Below are 20894 nucleotides of genomic sequence, written 5' to 3' on the forward strand. Positions count from 1 at the left end.
AAATTATGGAAAAGATCAGTGGTTCAGCGGGGCAGCAACAGTAGGTTTTTTTTAATGAGGGGGGCGGGCTATCTTGCAGTGGCAGGGTGCCTTGTGGCGGGGGCAGTCCGGGCACCAAAATTACCTTGGTGCACCACTGCCTTCTGGCAAACTTTGTGCCACATCTCTTAAGGCCCAATGGACATCAGCTCTCCATTCCACTCATAGTGCATTGTATTCTGTGTTTTGTTGTTGAGAAGTTTGTCCCAAATGGGATCCTGTATAGAGTGTGTAGTGGGTGGAGTAGAAAAGCAATTTTGAACTTGGTACTGGGTGGTTCTTTTAACTGTGTGCATAATTATTAAGAATCACAGCTTAGTCTTAACAATTTCAAAGTGAAAGACTGATAATTTTAAAATGAGGCCAGATAAAATGCTTTAATAACGATTTCTTGTGCAGGATACAATTTACTTTGAATACTTAGGGCAGGGGCATAGCCATCATTGAGTTGGGAGGGTCAAATATCCCCTGCTCACCCGTGTTAGTGACCAGGGGATATTTGTGCCCCACCCTTGCTCACTGATGGTGTGGGGCCTGCCTCACACACTCCCCAGCTGGTGAATGAAGCACTTAGCTGGGACAGGCTGATGAGTGGCACATCTGTTCCCCAGTGCCAGCCATACCTCCTGACATCAACACATCAGCATCAAGGACATGGCTACAGTCAGAGGACATGGCCAGGAGGGGCCCATTTTCAAAGTTAGAGGTCCCAGGGCTGTCTCTAATCTTGCTATGCCTCGGACGTAGTACCAGTAAGGACAAGCACCACCTGGTACGTGCAATGAGGTTGGGGATGGGCTGAGAGAATGCCCACCCTGACATGACAGGAGGATGTCTCAACACTAGTGATGAGCTCGGACCATTCTGGAGGCCATTCTACAGGCCTCCGGACCGGTCTGGACATGGGCGGTTTGGGGTTCGGGTGATTCGGAGTGGGGGGTTCCTTTAAGAGCGGGGAGAAGGTTTACTTACCCCTCCCGCCGTTTTCCCATAGTTCTGTTAATAATTGGGGTGGCAGAATACCTCCCTGCTGCCCATTCTCCTGTTTGCCTGCTGCTGTTGCTGTGCTACTCTGTAAAAGGCTTCAATAAGCCTTTTGCATGCGCGCATGTCGTGGAGACGTGAAGCGCGCACAATGTGCGCACGTGCAAAAGGCTTATTGAAGCCTTTTGCAGCATAGCGCAGCAGCAGCCAAACAGGAGAATGGGCGGCAGGGAGGTATCCTGCCGCCCCAATTATTAACAGAACTACAGGCACCGGAGGGGGAAAAACGGCGGGAGGGGTAAGTAAACCCTCCCCCGCTCTTAAAGGAACCCCCCCATCCCAGTGCCGGGCCGCAGTTCCGCGGTTCCGTGCACACCCCTACCCAACACACCCCAAATCGTGTGAGGAGAGCATTAATCTGAATCACCTCTCTACACACACTCCAATACCTGTGTGCTGGACAGTGCTCATCCGAACTATCCCATGTCTATTTAACAGTACAATCCTATACCTGTTTACTTGGAAGTTAAGTTCCATGTTCAGTGGGGCTTATTTCCTTTTAACTGTGCTTAGGATTGCAGTCCAAGTGACATAATTAAATACAAGTAAATGTATGAATAATCAACAATCTGAATTTATGGGAGATATTGGGAGGAGAAGCAGGAGGTGCCATGATCCAAAATTTTGTGGGCACCAAAGACTTTCTCTTATATTAGAACTTCTGAGGCTATAGTGAATATGAATAATGAGGAGAGACTTTTGGCAGCCAACGTTCAGATAGCTCTGGTTCTTTTATGCCAGCTATCCCTGGGCTATTTCTTAGAACTCTTTTAGTCTCTCGCCCTCCTTTTTTTTCATGTTAGGGGACAAGGAAGGCATATTCAGGCTTGAGATTACTGAGCCTGTTTCCGTTCTATTGTTTTGTGCAAAACCTCCAAGATGGTGCTTGCATTGTTCTGGACATTATAGTTAGTTAGGTTCAGCAGCTTGTTGAAATCTTCTTCCTGCAGTGAGACCTGTCGAGTCGAATATGGAGAAAAGACACTAGAGAGATCAACGTTGCCCAGGGACATGTCAGTTGCACTGCGTTCCACACCTGTAGAAGAAAAGAAAGTGATGTCACTGTCATTGCCAAGCCAACTCCAAGGCCTAGGCAGTGGGCTAGGATGGCAAATTGGGAAGGGCAACAGCACCTTCCAGTCCTGGCCAGAGATTTCTCCCTGCCAGGGAAACATGATAGGTTCCACTCTCTGCCAGTGTGAGAAATCCAGCTAAAGGATCTGCACTCAGCTATGAAGCTGATTGGGTGGCCTTCTAGACTTCCAGTCACTGGCTGACTTCCAGACTAAGGAAGTGTTGGTGCTGTGAATGTGCCGCATGTGCTTTGGGTGAGAGGTGGGGATGGGGTTGCACAACTCTCAGGGACATGTTTTCAGGGGTCACAGTTGGCTTCAGAAGGAAGGAGAGATTGATGGAAACTGCCCCTCCCCCAAAGCACATGGTGCACATTTGCTGCACTGGCCATTCCTCTGTTTAGATGTTGTCTGGCCCCTGTCTCTCAGCTTGCAACTTAACTAATTTCACAAGATTCTTGCAAAGCTAAAATTCTGTCTAGAGCTCCTCAAAGGATTGGCATGTTTCAAATGAACTAAGAATGCACTTTGTATGCATAGTGGCGACAGCTCAGTGACAGAGCCTCTGCTTTGCATGCAGAAGGTCCCAGGTTAAATCCCTGGCACCTCCAGGTAGGTCTGGGAGAGACTCTTGCCTGCAACCCTGGAGAACTCATTGCCAGTCAGTGCAGACAGTACTGAGCTAGATAGACCAATGGTCTAACTCGATATATGGTAGCTTCTTATGTTTGTTAGGATGTCAGCTGCTGGACCGAAACAAGCATGAGCAGAAAGAAGCTTGTGAAAAGGGAAATTCCAAACCTCTCCTCCCCACTGCTCCTTTATGAACCCCTCAAAAAGCCATTCCTGAGAGAGGAGACCCTCAAGAACAAGATGGCTTGTGGCATGAGGGAGGAGGAGAGGGAGTTCACGGAAATCAGGTGACAACACAAGTAGAACTCTCACTCATGCAAGGTAACTGCAATCCAATTTTGATTGACTGATTTGATTTGATTGATATCCTGCCCCTCCAAAAATGGCTCATGGCAGTTCGGTGGATGCCATCCCACAGCCCCCCCCCCCCCCAATGCCACACGCCAATCTGTTCCTGAGGGTTACCAAAGTTCAGGAGTAGCTTTCAGAGGGTGCAGGAGGCTGCAGTGGGAAGGAAGGTGTGAAATTTCCTTTTCATAAGCACCTTTTCATTCACATTTGTTTGGATCCAACCCAAGTTCTATTGAACACAGTCAGACTTACTTGACTTCTGAGTACACATGTTAGGTCTGAGCTGCAAAAGTCACAAATCAAAGCACATTCACTGGGAAGTCAGCTCTACTGAACTGAATAGGACTTGCTTCCAAGCAAATGTGCTCCAGATCAGCAAAGATCTAAATATTTTAGGATCAAGTACCTGCCATACATTTATGCTGTTCTGTATAGGCTGCCATTAAACTCACCAGGTGCAATGTATCTTTGGAAGCTGTCATTCACTAATGGGAAATAAATCACTATGGGAGCTTCTAAGTTGTGTGCATCTTCAAATACATAGCATTCCTTCAGGTTTTTCTTTTCTTCTTCATTTAGCACAGTATTAGGAAACGGAATTCCTTGCTCTGAGAAGTATGTGGAGGCCCGTTCCAGAGGCTAAAAGTTGAAAAATAAAGGAATTGGCAGGGGCAAAAAAAGAGACCAAATGAGGATTTCAGGACAAGCAGAAATGATTAAGTGAGCATCTCTTGCCATGTGACTGTTTTGGTTTCACAACCAGAATGTTAATTCTTGGAACAAAGATTGCATAACAAGGCTCCCCCCTTATCTATGTTGTCTCCAATTTGTCACCACCTGCACAGAACCAAAACTGAATTTGGCTTAACTTTGAAACTCAAAGAGAAAGGGGAATCCATGGAACCAGGAAGGAGAAGAACAGACCCAATCCGTGAACGAAAATGCTCACCACTAGGGATGTGCAAAAAATTTCGGGCACAGAACGATCTGTGCCCGAAATGAACAATTTCAGGTGATTCGGGGCTGAACAGAATCACCCCCGATGTCCCCCGATATTTTTCAGACACGAGCCGAATCACCCGAATTTCAGGCATGAAAAATTCGGGTAATTCAGTTCACGGTTGATTTTTGGCGTTTTTTTAAAGTTTTAGTGACTTTGGGGCAGTTCGGGGGCATAGCATGGGATCTGGGCAAAAGTGGTGGGGTGGGGTGGTAGTGCCTAATGGGTGCAGGCTACCACCCCAATTTCAGGGGGATTGGGCAAAGGGCTGATTTTTGGTAAATTTCTGAAAATTTCATGTCTTTGGGGCAGATTGGGGCATATTGGGGCAGAATAGTGGGGTGGGGTGGTAGTGCCTAATGGGTGGAGGCTACCACCCCAATTTCAGGGGGTTTGGACAAAGGGCTGATTTTTTGAGAATTTTTGAAGTTTTAGTGACTTTGGGGCAGTTTGGGGGCAGAAAGTGGATCTGCCCCAAAAGAGTGGGGTGGGGTGGTAGTGCCTCATGGGTGGAGGCTACCACCCCCATTTCAGGGGGATTGGGCAGAGGGCTGATTTTTTGAGAATTTTTGAAGTTTGGGTGTCTTTGGGGCAGATTGGGGGCAGAAAGTGGATCTGCCCCAAAGGAGTGGGGTGGGCTGGTAGATAGTGCCTAATGGGTGGAGGCTACCACCCATCCCCAATTTAAGAGTGATTGGGCAGAGGGGTGAATTATGGTGAATTTATTTGTATGAGGTTTGTCTTCATAAGGTGAAGTGTGCTAAATTGATTACTTCCTCATATTATTCATAGTAAAGGAAAGTGAAAAAGTGAAAGTGGGGTCATGAGAGTTGTTTAATTGAAAAATATCTCATTTGCTATGATAGAATGAGAATTCACACCTTTTCTGAGGTGTGAATTCTCATTCTATCATAGCAAATGAGATATTTTTCAATTAAACAACTCTCATGACCCCACTTTCACTTTTTCACTTTCCTTTACTATGAATAATATGAGGAAGTAATCAATTTAGCACACTTCACCTTATGAAGACAAACCTCATACAAATAAATTCACCATAATTCACCCCTCTGCCCAATCACTCTTAAATTGGGGATGGGTGGTAGCCTCCACCCATTAGGCACTATCTACCAGCCCACCCCACTCCTTTGGGGCAGATCCACTTTCTGCCCCCAATCTGCCCCAAAGACACCCAAACTTCAAAAATTCTCAAAAAATCAGCCCTCTGCCCAATCCCCCTGAAATGGGGGTGGTAGCCTCCACCCATGAGGCACTACCACCCCACCCCACTCTTTTGGGGCAGATCCACTTTCTGCCCCCAAACTGCCCCAAAGTCACTAAAACTTCAAAAATTCTCAAAAAATCAGCCCTTTGTCCAAACCCCCTGAAATTGGGGTGGTAGCCTCCACCCATTAGGCACTACCACCCCACCCCACTATTCTGCCCCAGCCCCCACTTTCTGCCCCAATATGCCCCAATCTGCCCCAAAGACATGAAATTTTCAGAAATTTACCAAAAATCAGCCCTTTGCCCAATCCCCCTGAAATTGGGGTGGTAGCCTGCACCCATTAGGCACTACCACCCCACCCCACTACTTTTGCCCAGATCCCATGCTATGCCCCCGAACTGCCCCAAAGTCACTAAAACTTTAAAAATTCACCAAAAATCAGGATTTTGCCCAATCCCCCTGAAATTGGGGTGGTAGCCTGCACCCATTAGGCACTACCACCCCACCCCACTACTTTTGCCCAGATCCCATGCTATGCCCCCGAACTGCCCCAAAGTCACTAAAACTTTAAAAATTCACCAAAAATCAGGATTTTGCCCAATCCCCCTGAAATTGGGGTGGTAGACTCTACCCATTGGGCACTACCACCCCACCCCAAAATTTTGTCCCTGGGCCCCTTTTTACCCCCCCGAATCGATTCAGATTAAATCCAAATCCGAACCGAATCAAGGGTGATTCGGGTGACCCAGATTCGGGCACAAAACAGAACAGGGGTGATTCGGTTCAGGTCCAAGCCGAATCACCCGAAATCCCGAATTGCACACCCCTACTCACCACTCTAAATGGACAGTAAAAGTGACATTAAACTATATACTAAATATAATATAAAGTTTAATCAAAACAACCACTGTGTAAACATAAACCAGTCACATGCAGTAAACGATATGACTGGAAACATCCTATACAGAAAAATCAACCAACCAGACATCTATAACCAACATGTATAAACAATAAAATACAATTGTTGTTGTGATTAAACTTTATATGTTTAGTATATAGTTTAATGTCACTTTTACTGTCCATTTAGAGTGGTGAGCATTTTTGTTCACGGACTGGGTCTTAACTTTGAAACTCAGCAACTTTTTCTTGTCTTTCTGAATGCTGATTTATTTCATAATCAAATATGGAGGGGGTGTATATATATGAATTTCTGAAAGCAAATTTAATCTTGAGAACATTTACAATTTGTACTTGTTCTGAAGATTTTTATTTGCTCTGGCTGCTCTCTGATAAACATTTGAATATTTAATGTTGCCAAGTTTTGTGCCACGGTATGTAAGATACATCATGAGTCAAGGATAAGGATGGTTGTATTAGATAAAGTTTGACTGATTTATTGCATATCAGAAGTGGTTATTTTGAGCAGTGTTATGTGATATAGCTGGTCTGAGTCCATAATAAAGAATTTGAATTCGTAATTAGTACTCTTATGAAAGTATAAATTATGCTGGACTGGTGGAGGGAGAAGGGGCATATAATATGGGGAAAGAGCAAGGGAAAACATTCAGTGTAGAATGTTCAACTGAATAGTTGAAGAGGCTAAGGAGAAGCTGAGAGAGTAGTGGTTGAAGAGAGACTTGAGGGAGAAGAGAAAGAGAAGATAATGCATCCACCCACTCCCTACTTGTTTGGGGTGCAGCTTCTTTGCCCCTTCCTCATTCAAACAAGGCATGAGGCATTTTCTTGCAGCCGATTGGCTGAGGTAGGTGGGGGTGGCCAGCTACATCTATGCACACTGGCTTTCCTTCCTCAATCCATTAAGAGCAGCAACCTCCTCCCTCCCATCCTGGGGTGCAGTGTGGGTTTTACTGGTCGCCCTATTGGGGGCCAGGTAGGAATTTTTTGCCCCCTGCTGATTGGCTCTTTCTGGGGGGTTCTTTTTGCCTACCTCTCACTGCTACCCTTAGTTAGTTCCTTCATGGTCACAACAGCATCCACAGTGCGGTAAGAAATGGGCAATGTAGTTTCTGGTGAGCACCTTAGAGCAATGCATGTTGGCATCAGCGGGAGTCCTTGGCAGTCCTTAGAGGCCTCACTGCTCAAGGAGCACTGACCCTGGATTCACTCGTCCCTGGCAAGGGATCAGCCTCTTTAAAAGACCTCACGGCTTGGAGGGGGTTGATCTTGAGCCACGGGGCTTTGACATAAGTCAGCTAAGATGGTAGCATTAACCACAGGGCTGATGCTGGCCGGAGCCAAGATGTATTGCCCATTCTCTTTAGGTGGATTCACTGGGATCAGTAAATATTTAGTTTCTGCTCTGTGGGGGGGGCGGGGTGGAGAGCCAATCCTCCAGTTTTTCTTCTGATTTGATCAATAAAGTTGTGGCCTGTTTAATTCCATTCTTGTGTCTCATGTCTTTGTTGGGTCTGGGTGCAAGAAAGTAGATGGACAAAAGCTCTGATTGCAGAGGAGTGAACAAGATAAATGGAAACTGAATGTATCTTTTATTGAAAACAGATATTAAAACCTTTAATGGACACCATTACACATAATGAATAGTGGTTTGAAGCTAGACCATTCATATTTTCTTGTTCTTATTCACTATTATTCATTAATTGGTTTTGTTAGCTGTCTATATAGATAAGATAAATATTTTCCATATTTATTATTTGCCAGAGTGATTGCTGTCTGCCTCTCCTCATCCATTGTAAAGGACAATGTGGATTATACTTGAATTTAATTAGCATATATATGAGAACCTCCGTATTTGCCGGGGTTCCATTCTCCACTGCTACCACAGATATGGAAACAGCAAATACAGAGGCATTGGGGCAATGGGATCATGGGGGTTAGGTTCTTGGAAGCTGGGAAAATCATCAAAAATTGGCCAAATTTGGGGGGGAATCTGCCTACCATGCTTCGCTGGTCCCCTTGAGTTGAGCTGTGACCCTGAATGGCCAAAAATCACAGTTTTTGTTGATTTTTCTTTTTAAAAGAGTCATTTTGAGCCTCCCAAACAAAATGGTGGCTGGAAATGTCCTCCAAGGTCATTTGTTTATTCATCTCAGATATCATTTCTAATTTGTTATGGGGGCGGCTAACAAATAAAGTTATTTGTTGTTGTTGTTATTTCTGGCCACCCCTGACTTGCAGATACACGAAATTTAACTTCTTAGATGCTGGGTTTTTCCTGCATATACTGAGGTTGGGTGCCAATTTCCTGACCGCGGATACGCAAAACCACAGATATGGAGTCTGCAAATATGGAGGTTATCCTATATAATGTTCACTTGTCTTCACTAGCTAATACTATCCAAACATTATTAACAGCAAGGCAACTCCCATTGGATTTACAGATGACAAAGCCTAATGGGTAGCAAGTAGCTGCTATCTCATCCACCCAAATCCAATAGTGTCTGCAATTTGTCTTTCTCCATGCATTGTATATAACTAGGTGCATTACACTTGAATATGTATGATTCCTTTGATTAAGTTCTACAAAATTACAGTGTGCAGTGCATCTACTTGCTATACATTATTAGGCTTTTTGTGTCATATATCATATTAGGAATATCTTCGTACAATAATATTTGGATAATATTGGCTAAAAAGACAAGTGGTCATTATATATATGATAATCAAGAAATATGTGATCATTCTACAACATTAGGTAGTTTTAATGATTTTTTTTATTTTTTATTTTTTATTACATTAATATAATAAAAAGTTGAAATAATTGCGTTAATTAAAATAGCTATTGCAATCAAAATGTTGTAGCAGATTCATTTTGGTTTTGAATTAGGATATGAACTAGGTTGTTCAGGAGTTTCATAAAAGTTGTTGCTCCTTTCTGGATATTGTATTATTCTGATACAAATATTTTTATAGTTTGTATTTGACTTTCAAAAATTAAATATATATATTAAAAGAAATAGGTGACCTTCCTAACCTTGGTCTGTGATCCTCCAGTATAGTTGAAGTGCAGGATGACATCCACTTTCCTCTCTGGTCTCAGGAGTGGTGGGCAACTGGTGTCAAAGAAGAACGCTGCATCAACAAGTTCCAGGTGATCTGCAGGGTCTCTCAGTCGATTAGGAGACTCATCAAGCACAGAGTCTATAAGGGAGTGGGGGGAGAGGGAGAGATGCTTTTATAGCCTTTTTCTCTTGGGTAGAATAGTTTGATCTGCTGGTTCATTATGCTGGTATATGCTACATTAGTTCATTATGCTGGTATATGCTACAGCTTAGAACAAATTGTGTCATTTGGGTGTAATCTGCTTTAGGACACAGGAACATTGGAATCTGCCTTATACTGAATCAGACCATTGGTCCATCTAGCTCAGCATTTTCTACACAGACTGTCAGCAGCTTCTCCAAAGTTACAGGCAGGAGTCTCTCTCAACCCTATCTGGAGATCCCAAGGAGGGAACTTGGAATGTTCTGCATGAAAGTGCTCTTCCCAGAGTCACCTCATCCCCCAAGGGGAATATCTTACAGTGTTCACATGTCGTCTCTCATTCAAATGAAAACTAGGGTGGACCATGCTTAGTAAAGGGGACAATTCATGCCTTAAGTGGCGCAGTGGGGAAATGCTTGACTAACAAGCAGAAGGTTGCCGGTTCGAATCCCCACTGCTACTATATCAGGCAGCAGCAATATAGGAAGATGCTGAAAGGCATCATCTCATACTGCGTGGGAGGAGGCAATAGTAAACCCCTCTATTCTACCAAAGTTAAAAACCACAGGGCTCTGTGGTCGCCAGGACTCGAAATTGACTTGACGGCACACTTTACCACAAGATCAGCTCTCCTCCCAAAGGGGGCACTGTAGCAAAGAGATATAATGAAGGGAAAGTTTCCTTCTTATATCCTCCCTTTGTTCTCTTGTTGGATGGGATTTCTGGGTGTTCCTGTTTACTCTCCTCCCTGTCCCTGTCCCTGAGATTTATGAACCAGCATGTTTTGTACTGTCCTCTACCTTTACCAAACTGTAACCAAGAAAAGTGCCTTATGTACTGAATAAAGCTCTGTTAAATTTCCACTGACATTTGTTTAGGGGTATGCATGGAACCGCCAACAGCAGCTCAGTTAGAATTTGAACTGAACTGCCAGTCCACAGACTGGTTCGCTAGAACCGTTGAGGCAATTCAGTTCGTGCACACAAACTGGGTCAAATTGGTTCAGCCCAGTTCAGGATGCTTGTAACGGGAAATCCAGTAAGGATTCCCCTTTACAAGCATTGGGAGATCCCTAGGAAGTTAAATTGTGTTGAAAAGCGGGGGGGGGAGGTCACCTTAGGTGCGGCAGCTCTGCGGCTTCAGCTGAGTGTCACAGCTTTGGCAGTGTCAGGCTGCTGGCAGCTCCTTTAGGCCCCACCAGCACTCCCCCCTCCTCACTGTGAGCCAGTGGGGGCCCAGTTTGGGAGGCCATTAGAGTGACCTTCATGCATACTTGGAGGCCATTTGCATCACCATGCAAATTTGCCCAGCTCCCAAAACTGGCTAGGACTTATATTCTACCCAGTTTGTGGTCATGTAAACCACCCTCATAGGTAGAACAGAGCACAGGACCAATATGCCCAGTCAGGCAATTATGAAAAATAATTCTCTCTCTTTCATGAACAAATGAGGGCAATGAGTTTAGCCTAGGCTATACCAATTACTAATTTCCAAAAGAATCTGAAGCTAACGGCATGCTAGTGCTATACCTTTCCATCTAGAAAACCATCCATTCTGTGTATATTCATTGTGCATTTGAAACCCGTTCAAGAAATTGTGGTACTTTGATACTGCTGGACGGTCTGTTAAAATATCCCGCAAAGTATTGGAAAGGCCTCCTGCAGGAGTGAACATGCGAGTTGGCATCTCATGCAGTCTCTCTGGTAGATCGGGTACTTCCTCTGAAGAAAGACAGAAGCAATTAATCTAAAGAAAAACATGAATAGGATGAAGTACATAAATATATTCTAGTAATATTTTATTTAGATGTCTTGTAAAATGAACCAAAATGGCTAACTAAATAATAATATGAGAGGAAATGTTTCAATTGAGATGGGGGGGGGGATTTAGAATCAGACCTTTATTTGATGCCTTTGGGTATAATGATGCAATTACTTTCTGTGGTCACCTTGGTCTTTTACTCAATTACTCCCACATAAGCTTTCCCAGACAGCAGGCTTTATCGTGGGTTACTGTGAGGCTTTACTGCAAGATTGATTATGCCCCAAAACACAGACACAAAAAGTGGATTTTTTTTTACCCCAGATATAAATCGGGCTACATTCCGATACTTAATGAAAAACCCGAATCATGTGTGGAGTGCTCCCCAATAGCTCTCAGGGACTTCGACATAAATCTACATGATATGTGGATATACACCTGCCCATCCATGGGGAAGAAACATAAAATCACCATCTGGGAGAGCCCCATGTGTGGTGAGAAGCGTGTGCATGACTTCACTCCCCACCCCTCAGGCATACCTGTTCCGCCTCCAAGTTAGGGTTGTGCAGAAGAAACTCTCTGAGAAATTTCATTATTATAGAAACTAATTTGGCTTCCCTTGGAAATTCTCAGACATTTCTTCTTGGAAGGAACTTGGAAGGTGACTTCAAACTGTACTTTTTTGAAATTTCAGTGCCAAACTTATTGAATGATGTAAAGTTTAAAGAGGGAGCATGCATACAAAATCCAACATAGACCCAGACTGCATAGTTAATTCCTGGATTTTATCTGGCTATCAGTTCACACTGTTCAGGCCTATGGACATTTGTTGTTCAACCTTTTTACTAACCTTCAAAAGAGCTCTTATAACACTTTTTAAAAAGCCAGGCTTTTAGTAATTTCTGAGTTTTAAATTTTCAATTGCTGTTTAGATTTTTTAATTGCTGTAATTTCTGAAGGTGTTAGATTTTTTAATTCCTGTTTTAATAGCTGGTCTTGTTTGTCTTTGTTTTTGTGAACCTCTTGAGCTTCTGGAGTCAGGAAGTATATAAATCAAATCAAATAAAAAAATTTACATGTGTATGGTTTATTCAGATATAATGTCCATGCATGGGTGTCTGGTGGCCTTGGAGGCAGATTAAGGATACCTTGTGGACAGGGAGATATGTGGGAAAAGATTATAAAAGAATATAATCCAGTCTGGGGCTTTCTGGCAAAGATCTAGAAGATCTTGTGAATGGGTTTATCACATATTCTGCAGTTCCACCCCTATCAGTTTATGCTCTGCAATGCTCAAAATAGGCATTCACAAGAGATGAAATGCTAGGTAAATACATGTTGCATTTGCTTACGTCTGGAATATGTAATAGAAATTACCAATTTCAGTGATGGCATCTTGGGTCCATCTGTTCCAGAAGTCCTCGGAATTGTCAGCTGCATGCCAGGCATCCAGCAGGTTCTTGGAAAACACACTACTCCACATCCCTATGAAAGAAAGAAACGAAGTGGAAATATTTATACCACAAACTTTATTTTACCCTTGGGACTATCAGGCTTGAACAAGTCCTTAAAATCTCTATATTGTGCCATCAGCTTGGAGACAGTGATGTTTGGCTTGGTGAGTGGAGCTTTGGTTATAAAACTGTGTTTTATAATGCATTATGCTCTGCTACTACTTGCAGCTCCCATGTCTCTTGCCAATACTAGTGGGGATTTGCTTTTTGAGCTTACTTCTCCCAACTAGGGATGTGCGAACTGGTTTGGGGATTTGGGGGTTTGGGGGTTTGATGGTTCAGGGTCAAACTGAACCCCCCTCCCTGGTTCCACCCGGACTGGGACTGGACCCCTCCCACCAGTTCAAATTAAAAAAATAATTAAAAAAATAATTATTATTTACCTCTAGCTCCTTCAGGGGGCTTCCTAAAGACCACAAGGGTGTCCGTGAAGGTTCCCCCTTGCCCCGCCAGCCTCGGTACTCACCACCACGGCCCATTTTACTGTACTTTCTGGTCCATTCAGGCCTCTGTAAGTAGGCATGGCAGCTATTTTGCCTGCCACCACACATGTGCAAGTGGCCTCTGTGAGGCCTGGGCCATGCCAGGCCTCACAGAGGCCATTTGCACATACACGGAAGCAGGCAAAATGGCTGTCACACCTACTTATGAAGGCCCGAATGGGCCAGAAAGTACTGTTAAATGGGCCACGGTGATGATTACCGAGGCCAGCGGGGTGAGGGGGAACCTTCGCAGAGAGCCTGCCCCCCCACGGCTTTTAGGAAGCCCCTCGGAGGGGCTAGATGTAAACAAATTTTTTTTGAATTTTAAAAAAAATATTTGTGAAACACGCCCCCCCCCCGGACTGAACTGAACTAGGGGGGGCGGTTTTCAAAGGGGGCCCGGACTGAAGTGGTCCAGTCAGGTTTGAGTGCAGTTTGCACTCGAACCGAACCGGGCCAGCCGGTTCCATGCACACCCCTACTCCCAACAAGTATTCTGAATGTGACTAATTGATGCTTTCCTCATGGATATGCTCTCCTGAAATTGAGTTTCTATGTCATTCAGTCAACATGCCCTTTTTGCACAACAAGAACATTGCCTTACAATATGTTGCTGGGTCACACCATGGGAAAACAACTATCCAATCAATACGCAGATATAGTTGAAGCTACTTATTATTATCGCTACTATTAACAACTTTCTTAGTTAACTTACTTTGAAAGTCAAACTCTGCAAAGTTCAGAGCTCTGTTCACTCTCAGCAACAGAATTTGAATAGTATTAACTGATCTACTCTGACACTTTTATTTTTTATTTTTTTTGGTATTCAATTATCTGCCTTGACACTCTTACGTCAAAAACAGTGATGCAACTTCAAACTAGCATCCCAATGTGATCAATATTTTCTATTTCATACTCATTTCAGCTGAACACATACATGCCTTTTATACCTTTGCCTGTTCTTCTTTCCTGGCTACCCACTTAATGCCATGGATTTCTTATGCATCTGATTCATTTGCTGACATCCAGACTAAGGAAACATCCATGCAGTTAATACATGGGCATATCTTTGGGGGAGGGGAGTGATTTTCATCCATCTTTCCATTGCTCTGAACCCTACTGTGACTACTGAAAATTGTTCTTGAAGGTTGCATGACCTTCAGAGACATATCTTTGGTGGGCACAGGGGCTTCAGAACAAAGGAGAGATCGACAAAAGTCACCCCTTCCCTGAGGAATGTACTGTACCTCTGCTGCATGGGGACTTCCTTTGTCTTGATGTTGGGCACTGTATTTAAAATAAATAATTGATATTGCCGTTTCTGTGCTGTTTTGGTGCACATGGATCAGAACAGAACAGTATGATGATGAATTTCATAGTCCAGAAAAACAGAATGGCTTGACAAGCCACAAATAATCATGACACATATAATTTAGCAGTTGCCTCCATCCCTTGGTGTCATGGTGCAATGAATTCCAAAGACACACCTAGAGGAAACATCTTGGAAACAGGATGTTAACCATTATCCTAACGTTGCTGTTTTCAAGTAGTTTATACTCTTTAAGTTCTACCAAATACATCACCTGTATTCTTATCAAGATAAATGTTTCCCCCAGAAAAAAGTCACCTTGCATAAAGCAGATCCTTGACTCTGGATGCTTCTTCATTAGGTGTCCCATATAAAACTGGCTTCCAAAATCTTCAGCACGGACAAAAGCTCCATATTTTAGGAATCCTGCCTCATAGGGGGTAAACTCCACCCACTCTGCAAGGAAAGATAACAAAGTATACACTTTAAACTTTTAAAATGGTTACAGAAAGCTGCTATCCTAATGAGTGCTACAAGTAACTCACCTTTGGGGATTTTACCAGTCTATTGTATTTTGATTGGCCTCGTAATGACCTGTTATTGAGGATGTTCACATGAGCAGACCTACCCAGGCTCAGTCAGCCGTGCTTGGTAGGGCTGCTCGTGTGAAGCATCAGGATAAGGGGCAAAGCCACCATTGGGCAAACAGGTTCAAAGAACCCAGGCCACCACCCCCAGGGGCTGTGCCTCGCGGCCCCAGACACACACCCTGCATCTCACATCGACCCGCACTGCATTGGCAGTGCATCCAGAGTGATTCTCCCTGCCTTTTATAGGCAAGGAGAGCCACTCCTGGCCTCGCTGTCAATGCAGCACGGTCGATCTCCCTCCCAAATGGGGCAGTGCGGTCCCGTTTGGGAGGGAGACTACACCCCCATGTCTGACATCAGACACAGGGGCATGGATAGCCACCCCCTGCATCTGATGTCAGACATGGGGAGGCAGGGGCCATGACGTCAGCTGAACACAAGCTGCCACAGCCTTCCTCTGCCACTGGCCAGGATCAAGGTTGATCCTGGCGCTGCCTCCCTGGGTAGCCCAGGATTTTTATATGTCCTTTTATCCAGGTCCCTGGTCATATGTCTGCTTGGATTGCAAACAGCCTGAGCAGCCACAGAGCTGGGCATCTAGAGCCGGGAGCAGCGTGAATCAAATGGACACGCAAGCTACACATCCCACACATGGATTGTAATTGAGGAAAAAGTAAGCTCGATCTTGCCTTCCCCTCATGCCCTCCTTGCCCACCAAAAATGGACATGAGAACAACCTTAATGTGTGTTATCTCAAAAATGATCATGTATTTTGGTCAGAGGTCTCCAACTCATTCCTTTTGCTTACACTGGCAATGGATATCCTCATATTACAAATGAGATTCATCATCATTCAAGGCTGCTCAACTTCAGCCTTCCAGTTGTTTTTTGGACTACCAGAATCCCCAGCCACAGTGGTCAGTAACCACAGATTATGGGAGTTGTAGTTACCATCTTCAGGAGAGCCGAAGTTGACCAGCCCTGTTCTATTATATATGCAGTGGAGGATGTTTATGCAGGTCCACTGCTCCACAGTCCATAGAGTATTTTCAAATTTGAGAGTATATGAGCAGGCATTTTATATCAAATATTTATGAATTTAAATATTTTATATAAAAGACAAAGACGAAGAAATCAGGAAACTTGAGTTCCTTGAAATCTGTTACATAGTTTTTGTGCAATTCCATGCTAGGGATGCCAGCAATCATGACTCATCACTATCCAGAAGTTTTGCTTGGCACATTTATGGCATTGTGGGAAAGGGGAGGAGCAAGGGAACAGTAGGGAACCCTTTGCTTGGACTGAGATTGAGTCTCCTGTGCAAGCACCAGAGGATGAGTTATCCCTTTTTTACCTTTACTGAGATGTGTATAAGGTAAAGGTAAAGTTGTGCCATCGAGTTGGTGTTGACTCCTGGCGGCCACAGAGCCATGTGGTTTTCTGAGGTAGAATACAGGAGGGATTTACCATTGCCATCTCCCATGCCATATGAGATGATGCATTTCAGCATCTTCCTATATCGCTGCTGCCAGATATAGGTGTTTCCCAAAGTCTGGGAAACATACCAGTGGGGATTCGAACCAGCAACCTCTTGCTCCTTAGTAGGGATGGGCCTGGACCAGTCCGGAGGCCATTGAAAAAGCCTCCGGACTGGTCTGGACCGATCCGGACCTGGGCGGTCCGGTTCGGGTGGGGGGGTAGCTTTAAGAGCGGCGTGAGGGTTTACTTACCCCTCCCTCCACTTTCCCGCTCTGGCGCCGTAATCCTAAGAGTAATTGGGGTGGCAGGATACCTCCTTGCCGCCCCTTCCCCGATGTTGCTGGAAAAAACTCCCAGCAGTCCTTTGTGCGTGCACGTCACAGAGATGTGAAGCGTGCGCACAACGTGCGCGCGCGCGCAAAGGACTGCTGGGAGTTTTTTCCAGCAGCATCAGGGAAGGGGCGGCAGGGAGGTATCCTGCCACTGCAATTACTCTTAGGATTACAGTGCCAGAGCGGGAAAGTGGCGGGAGGGGTAAGTAAACCCTCCCGCCGCTCTTAAAGCTACCCCCCACCCCAGTGCCGGACCGCAGTTGGCAGTTCCGTGCACACCCCTACTCCCTAGGCAAGTTACTTTCCCACTGCGCCTTTACGTGGCTTGAGATGTGTATGCCTGTCCATATATGTTACCATAACATTTAAAAAGTGTAAGAGATTTGCAAAGACATTACCTCTAAAATCTCTTGTGGCAACACTGTCCTTTACATTGAGAGCCAGATAGATAGGCAGGGGGTTCTGACCCCGGTTCACTGCCTTCCGCTGATCTGAGAGTTTGTGGTTGTTGTTCTAAGATTTTTGGAGGGAAAATATAATTAACTGGAAGAATGTTAAAAAAGCAGAAGACCTAAAGTTGCATCTGAATTGGCCACATAAACCCTCAAAGCATAGATCAACTAACACCTATTGTAAAAACACCTCAAGACATCTCATATACTAGAATTTCACTCTGTGCATTTTAAAAAAAGTGTTTTTTGTACCATTATGGACATATTTCCACAGTGCTCATATATATATATTAGGAGAGGAGAGCTGGTCTTGTGGTAGCAAGCATGACTTAGCTAAGCAGGGTCTGCCCTGGTTGCATATGAAAGGGAGGCTAAAAGTGTGAGCACTGTAAGATATTCCCCTTAGGGGATAGAGCTGCTCTGGGAAGAGCAGAATCTTCCAAATTCCTTCCCAGGCATCTCCAAGATAGGGCTGAGAGAGATTCCTGCCTGCAACCTTGGAGAAGCCACTGCCAGTCTGTGAAGACAATACTGAGCTAGATAGACCAATGGTCTGACTCAGTATATGGCAGCTTCCTATGTAAGAGAGGGAAATCGGGGATCAGATAAAGATCAAGGTGGTCTGTTAAGAGTGGAAAACTGATCAATGCAGTCATTTGAGTCATGATGATAAGGAGATACACTCTAAAGTTCTGTTCAGATGAAAGGTTCCATGTGTGATTGGAAATGTCAACAAATCACAGGGGGTGGGGTGGGTTATATTAATTAATGTGGCAATTTCTACTAATTCAGATAGAGCAATGCCAGCATAGATGGCACAATGATCGTCATGCAAAACAATAGTTCTAAAACCTTACACTGGTGAATAGCATCTTCTCCTCTCTTTCAATTTGGGACAACTGTCACTGGGGGCCTGAGAGTGCACCTATTCTTATAGAATCTGTAATTCCCAGTAGTGTTAACTCTAGCAGCCTATGGCTGAACAAGAGAGGGAATCATCCACAAGTATCCTGGTCTGCCCAGCTCTTAAGTGCCAAAGTGGATGTGTTGCAGCAGACCTGGATCAACACAAAAAAGCTAAAAACAACAACAGCGGAGGGGGCAATTTGAAGAAAGAAGGGGGAGGTGGTGCTAATAGTATGCTAAGTTATATGTTTGCCCATTGCCGCAGCTGGAAGAAAAGCAGGTGGGGGAGGGAAAGACAGAAGACAATTGATAGTCAAGGAAAGAGTCAAGCACATGCAGTATGCATATTTGTCAGTCTGCCACTTCTCCCCTCCAATCACACCCTCTCTCCAGATCTACCAGTTCTACCAAATATCTAATTAGGCCTTTCGGCCATTGTGACTGGGAAAGATGGGAGTTGTAGTTCAACGTCTGGGAACCCAAGTCTGAGAATCCCTGCCTTAGAAGTAGCTGGCACAAGCTACTGTTAATCTATCAATCAATCATCTTTATTACAGTGCAAGACCAGCACAAGATAGAACAGCAGAGCATGAATCAATATCAAATTATGAAACAGTTGGGTAATATTACTTAGGGATGTGCACGTACAGGTTTCATACTGGTTCAGGTATGAACAGCGTACCTGCTTGCAGCCCCAGTGAACGTCGTAACAGAAAGGGCTGATGTACATGTGCATGGCACGCATGCACATGCGCGTTGGCCATTTCCGGTATGACATTTACCAGGGCTGCAAGCAGGTATGCTGCATCCTTGCACGGACACTTTTGGGGAGAACACTGGTGGGGGAAAAGCAGCGGGGCAGGTAAGGGCACCCTCCCTGCTCCTTAAAGGACCCCCGCCTCCAAACCGGTTCAAACGCCGGACTTCTGAACCACTTCAGCACTCCACAAAAGGAGTACCAAACTGTTTCTTGCACATTCCTAATATTACTTTAAAATTACTACTCTCATATTATGAAGAATACTGTAAAACTACTAACCCAGACAATCTACGGTTAAAAGACAGACTAGATGGATCAGTCATTTGATTCAGACCAACATCTCTCATAGTCATAGATAATATTTCTGAAAACATAGAATACCCCATCATTCAGCATAGCTTCAACCATGAGTCCCCAAAGGTCTATAAAGGACGTTTTATATCCTGCCATGGTCCGCTGACATAGCTCCTTGTGGTAGTTCTTCAGACTTTCCAAGGAAAAGGCACTCATTTTAGATTTGGCTGCTTGCACCCGAGCTGTCTTGATTTTCTCCCCAAGATCTCTATACGACCAATCAGCATCTTCATACAAATCTGTCATGGTCCTGAGAAAAGAAAAATGAAGAAGATTCCCTTTCCCCCATTCTGTGTCTGCAGCAGCAGTTCCACAAGTCCTACTGGAGATGTTGGAACTGCACATCGTGCTGGTGAACATTTCTTAGTATAGATAAAGTGTGCCGTCAAGTTGATTTCGACTCCTGGCACCCACAGAGCCCTGTGGTTGTCTTTGGTAGAGTACAGGAGGGGTTTACCATTGCCTCCTCCCACGCAGTATGAGATGATGCCTTTCAGCATCTTCCTATATCACTGCTGCCCGATATAGTAGCACTGGGGATTCAAACTGGCAACCTTCTGCTTGTTAGTGAAGCATTTCCCCACTGTCCTACTTAAGGTGACATTGGTGTTACTGAAGATTATATTAAACCAGGGAGTGGCTTATTCTTGTGCTGTTTATTTACAAGACTGGAATATAGGAGTTGTTCTCATGACCAGAGATTCCTGTGTAGAAGAGGGTTAACCCAGAAATATCTGGTCATCTGCAGCAGCAGGAGCCCTCCTGACCCAGCAGCTCTGTCCCTGATAGCCCAGACTTGCTACCCAGGCTAAACGTGAGGTAGGGCATAAAAGGGCTATGCACATGAGCAGCCGAACCCAGGCTAGGGCAGTCCAGCCTCACTTAGGCTGCCCTTGTGCACTGCTGGAATAGAGTCCAATCCCAGAGCTGCCCTTGCAGGTAGCCAAACCTTTAGCCCCGGCTTTTAGCCAGGGTTAAGGGTGTGAGGTTAAGGGTGCCTAGAGCACCCATCTCATGGGGGGCAACACTGGTGTGATGTAAACTGCTCTCAGGCTGCCACCAGCCATCTTTATCATACAGTTGGGTGGAAAGAAGGGCCAGGCATAGTAGAGAAGCTGCAGTACTGAGGGCTGCCTCTCTGCTGCTTCTACAATGCATTGTGGTATAGCTGGAGGACCCAGCTCCCAATTTTAGTAGTGGAGATCCCCAGTTGTATGGGTGCATGAACGGCAGAACCCAGAGCAGGCTCTGGTAATCTGGGAGGGGTCAGGTAGGATCCTGCCTTTCCTTCAACTACCCCTTTCCTGTTTGGCCGTGAGAGCAAGCTCATGGTGTTTCAGCAACATAGCCATGAAATCAGGTTCTAAGGCAGACTCAACAGCAATCTTCGGTTACATCACATTAG

At 44.7% G+C, this 20894-nt stretch overlaps 1 protein-coding gene across 1 annotated transcript in view; it reads right to left on the bottom strand.

Annotated features, from left to right (window-relative positions):
- Positions 1-1373: 1373 nt before the first annotated feature.
- LOC128339361 (cytosolic phospholipase A2 epsilon-like) overlaps positions 1374-20894 on the bottom strand; it is a 47670-nt gene continuing 28149 nt past the window's right edge. The window contains exons 12-19 of the mRNA XM_053283126.1: positions 19517-19739; positions 17416-17530; positions 14935-15072; positions 12689-12796; positions 11080-11271; positions 9321-9487; positions 3593-3779; positions 1374-2119 (exon numbers count right to left, since the gene is read on the bottom strand). Coding sequence (XP_053139101.1) covers positions 1917-2119; positions 3593-3779; positions 9321-9487; positions 11080-11271; positions 12689-12796; positions 14935-15072; positions 17416-17530; positions 19517-19739 — 1333 coding nt within the window. The 3' untranslated portion in view covers positions 1374-1916. The remainder of the gene's footprint in view (positions 2120-3592; positions 3780-9320; positions 9488-11079; positions 11272-12688; positions 12797-14934; positions 15073-17415; positions 17531-19516; positions 19740-20894) is intronic.

This window comes from Hemicordylus capensis, chromosome 1 (genome assembly GCF_027244095.1).
Source record: "Hemicordylus capensis ecotype Gifberg chromosome 1, rHemCap1.1.pri, whole genome shotgun sequence".
Taxonomy (NCBI): domain Eukaryota; kingdom Metazoa; phylum Chordata; class Lepidosauria; order Squamata; family Cordylidae; genus Hemicordylus; species Hemicordylus capensis.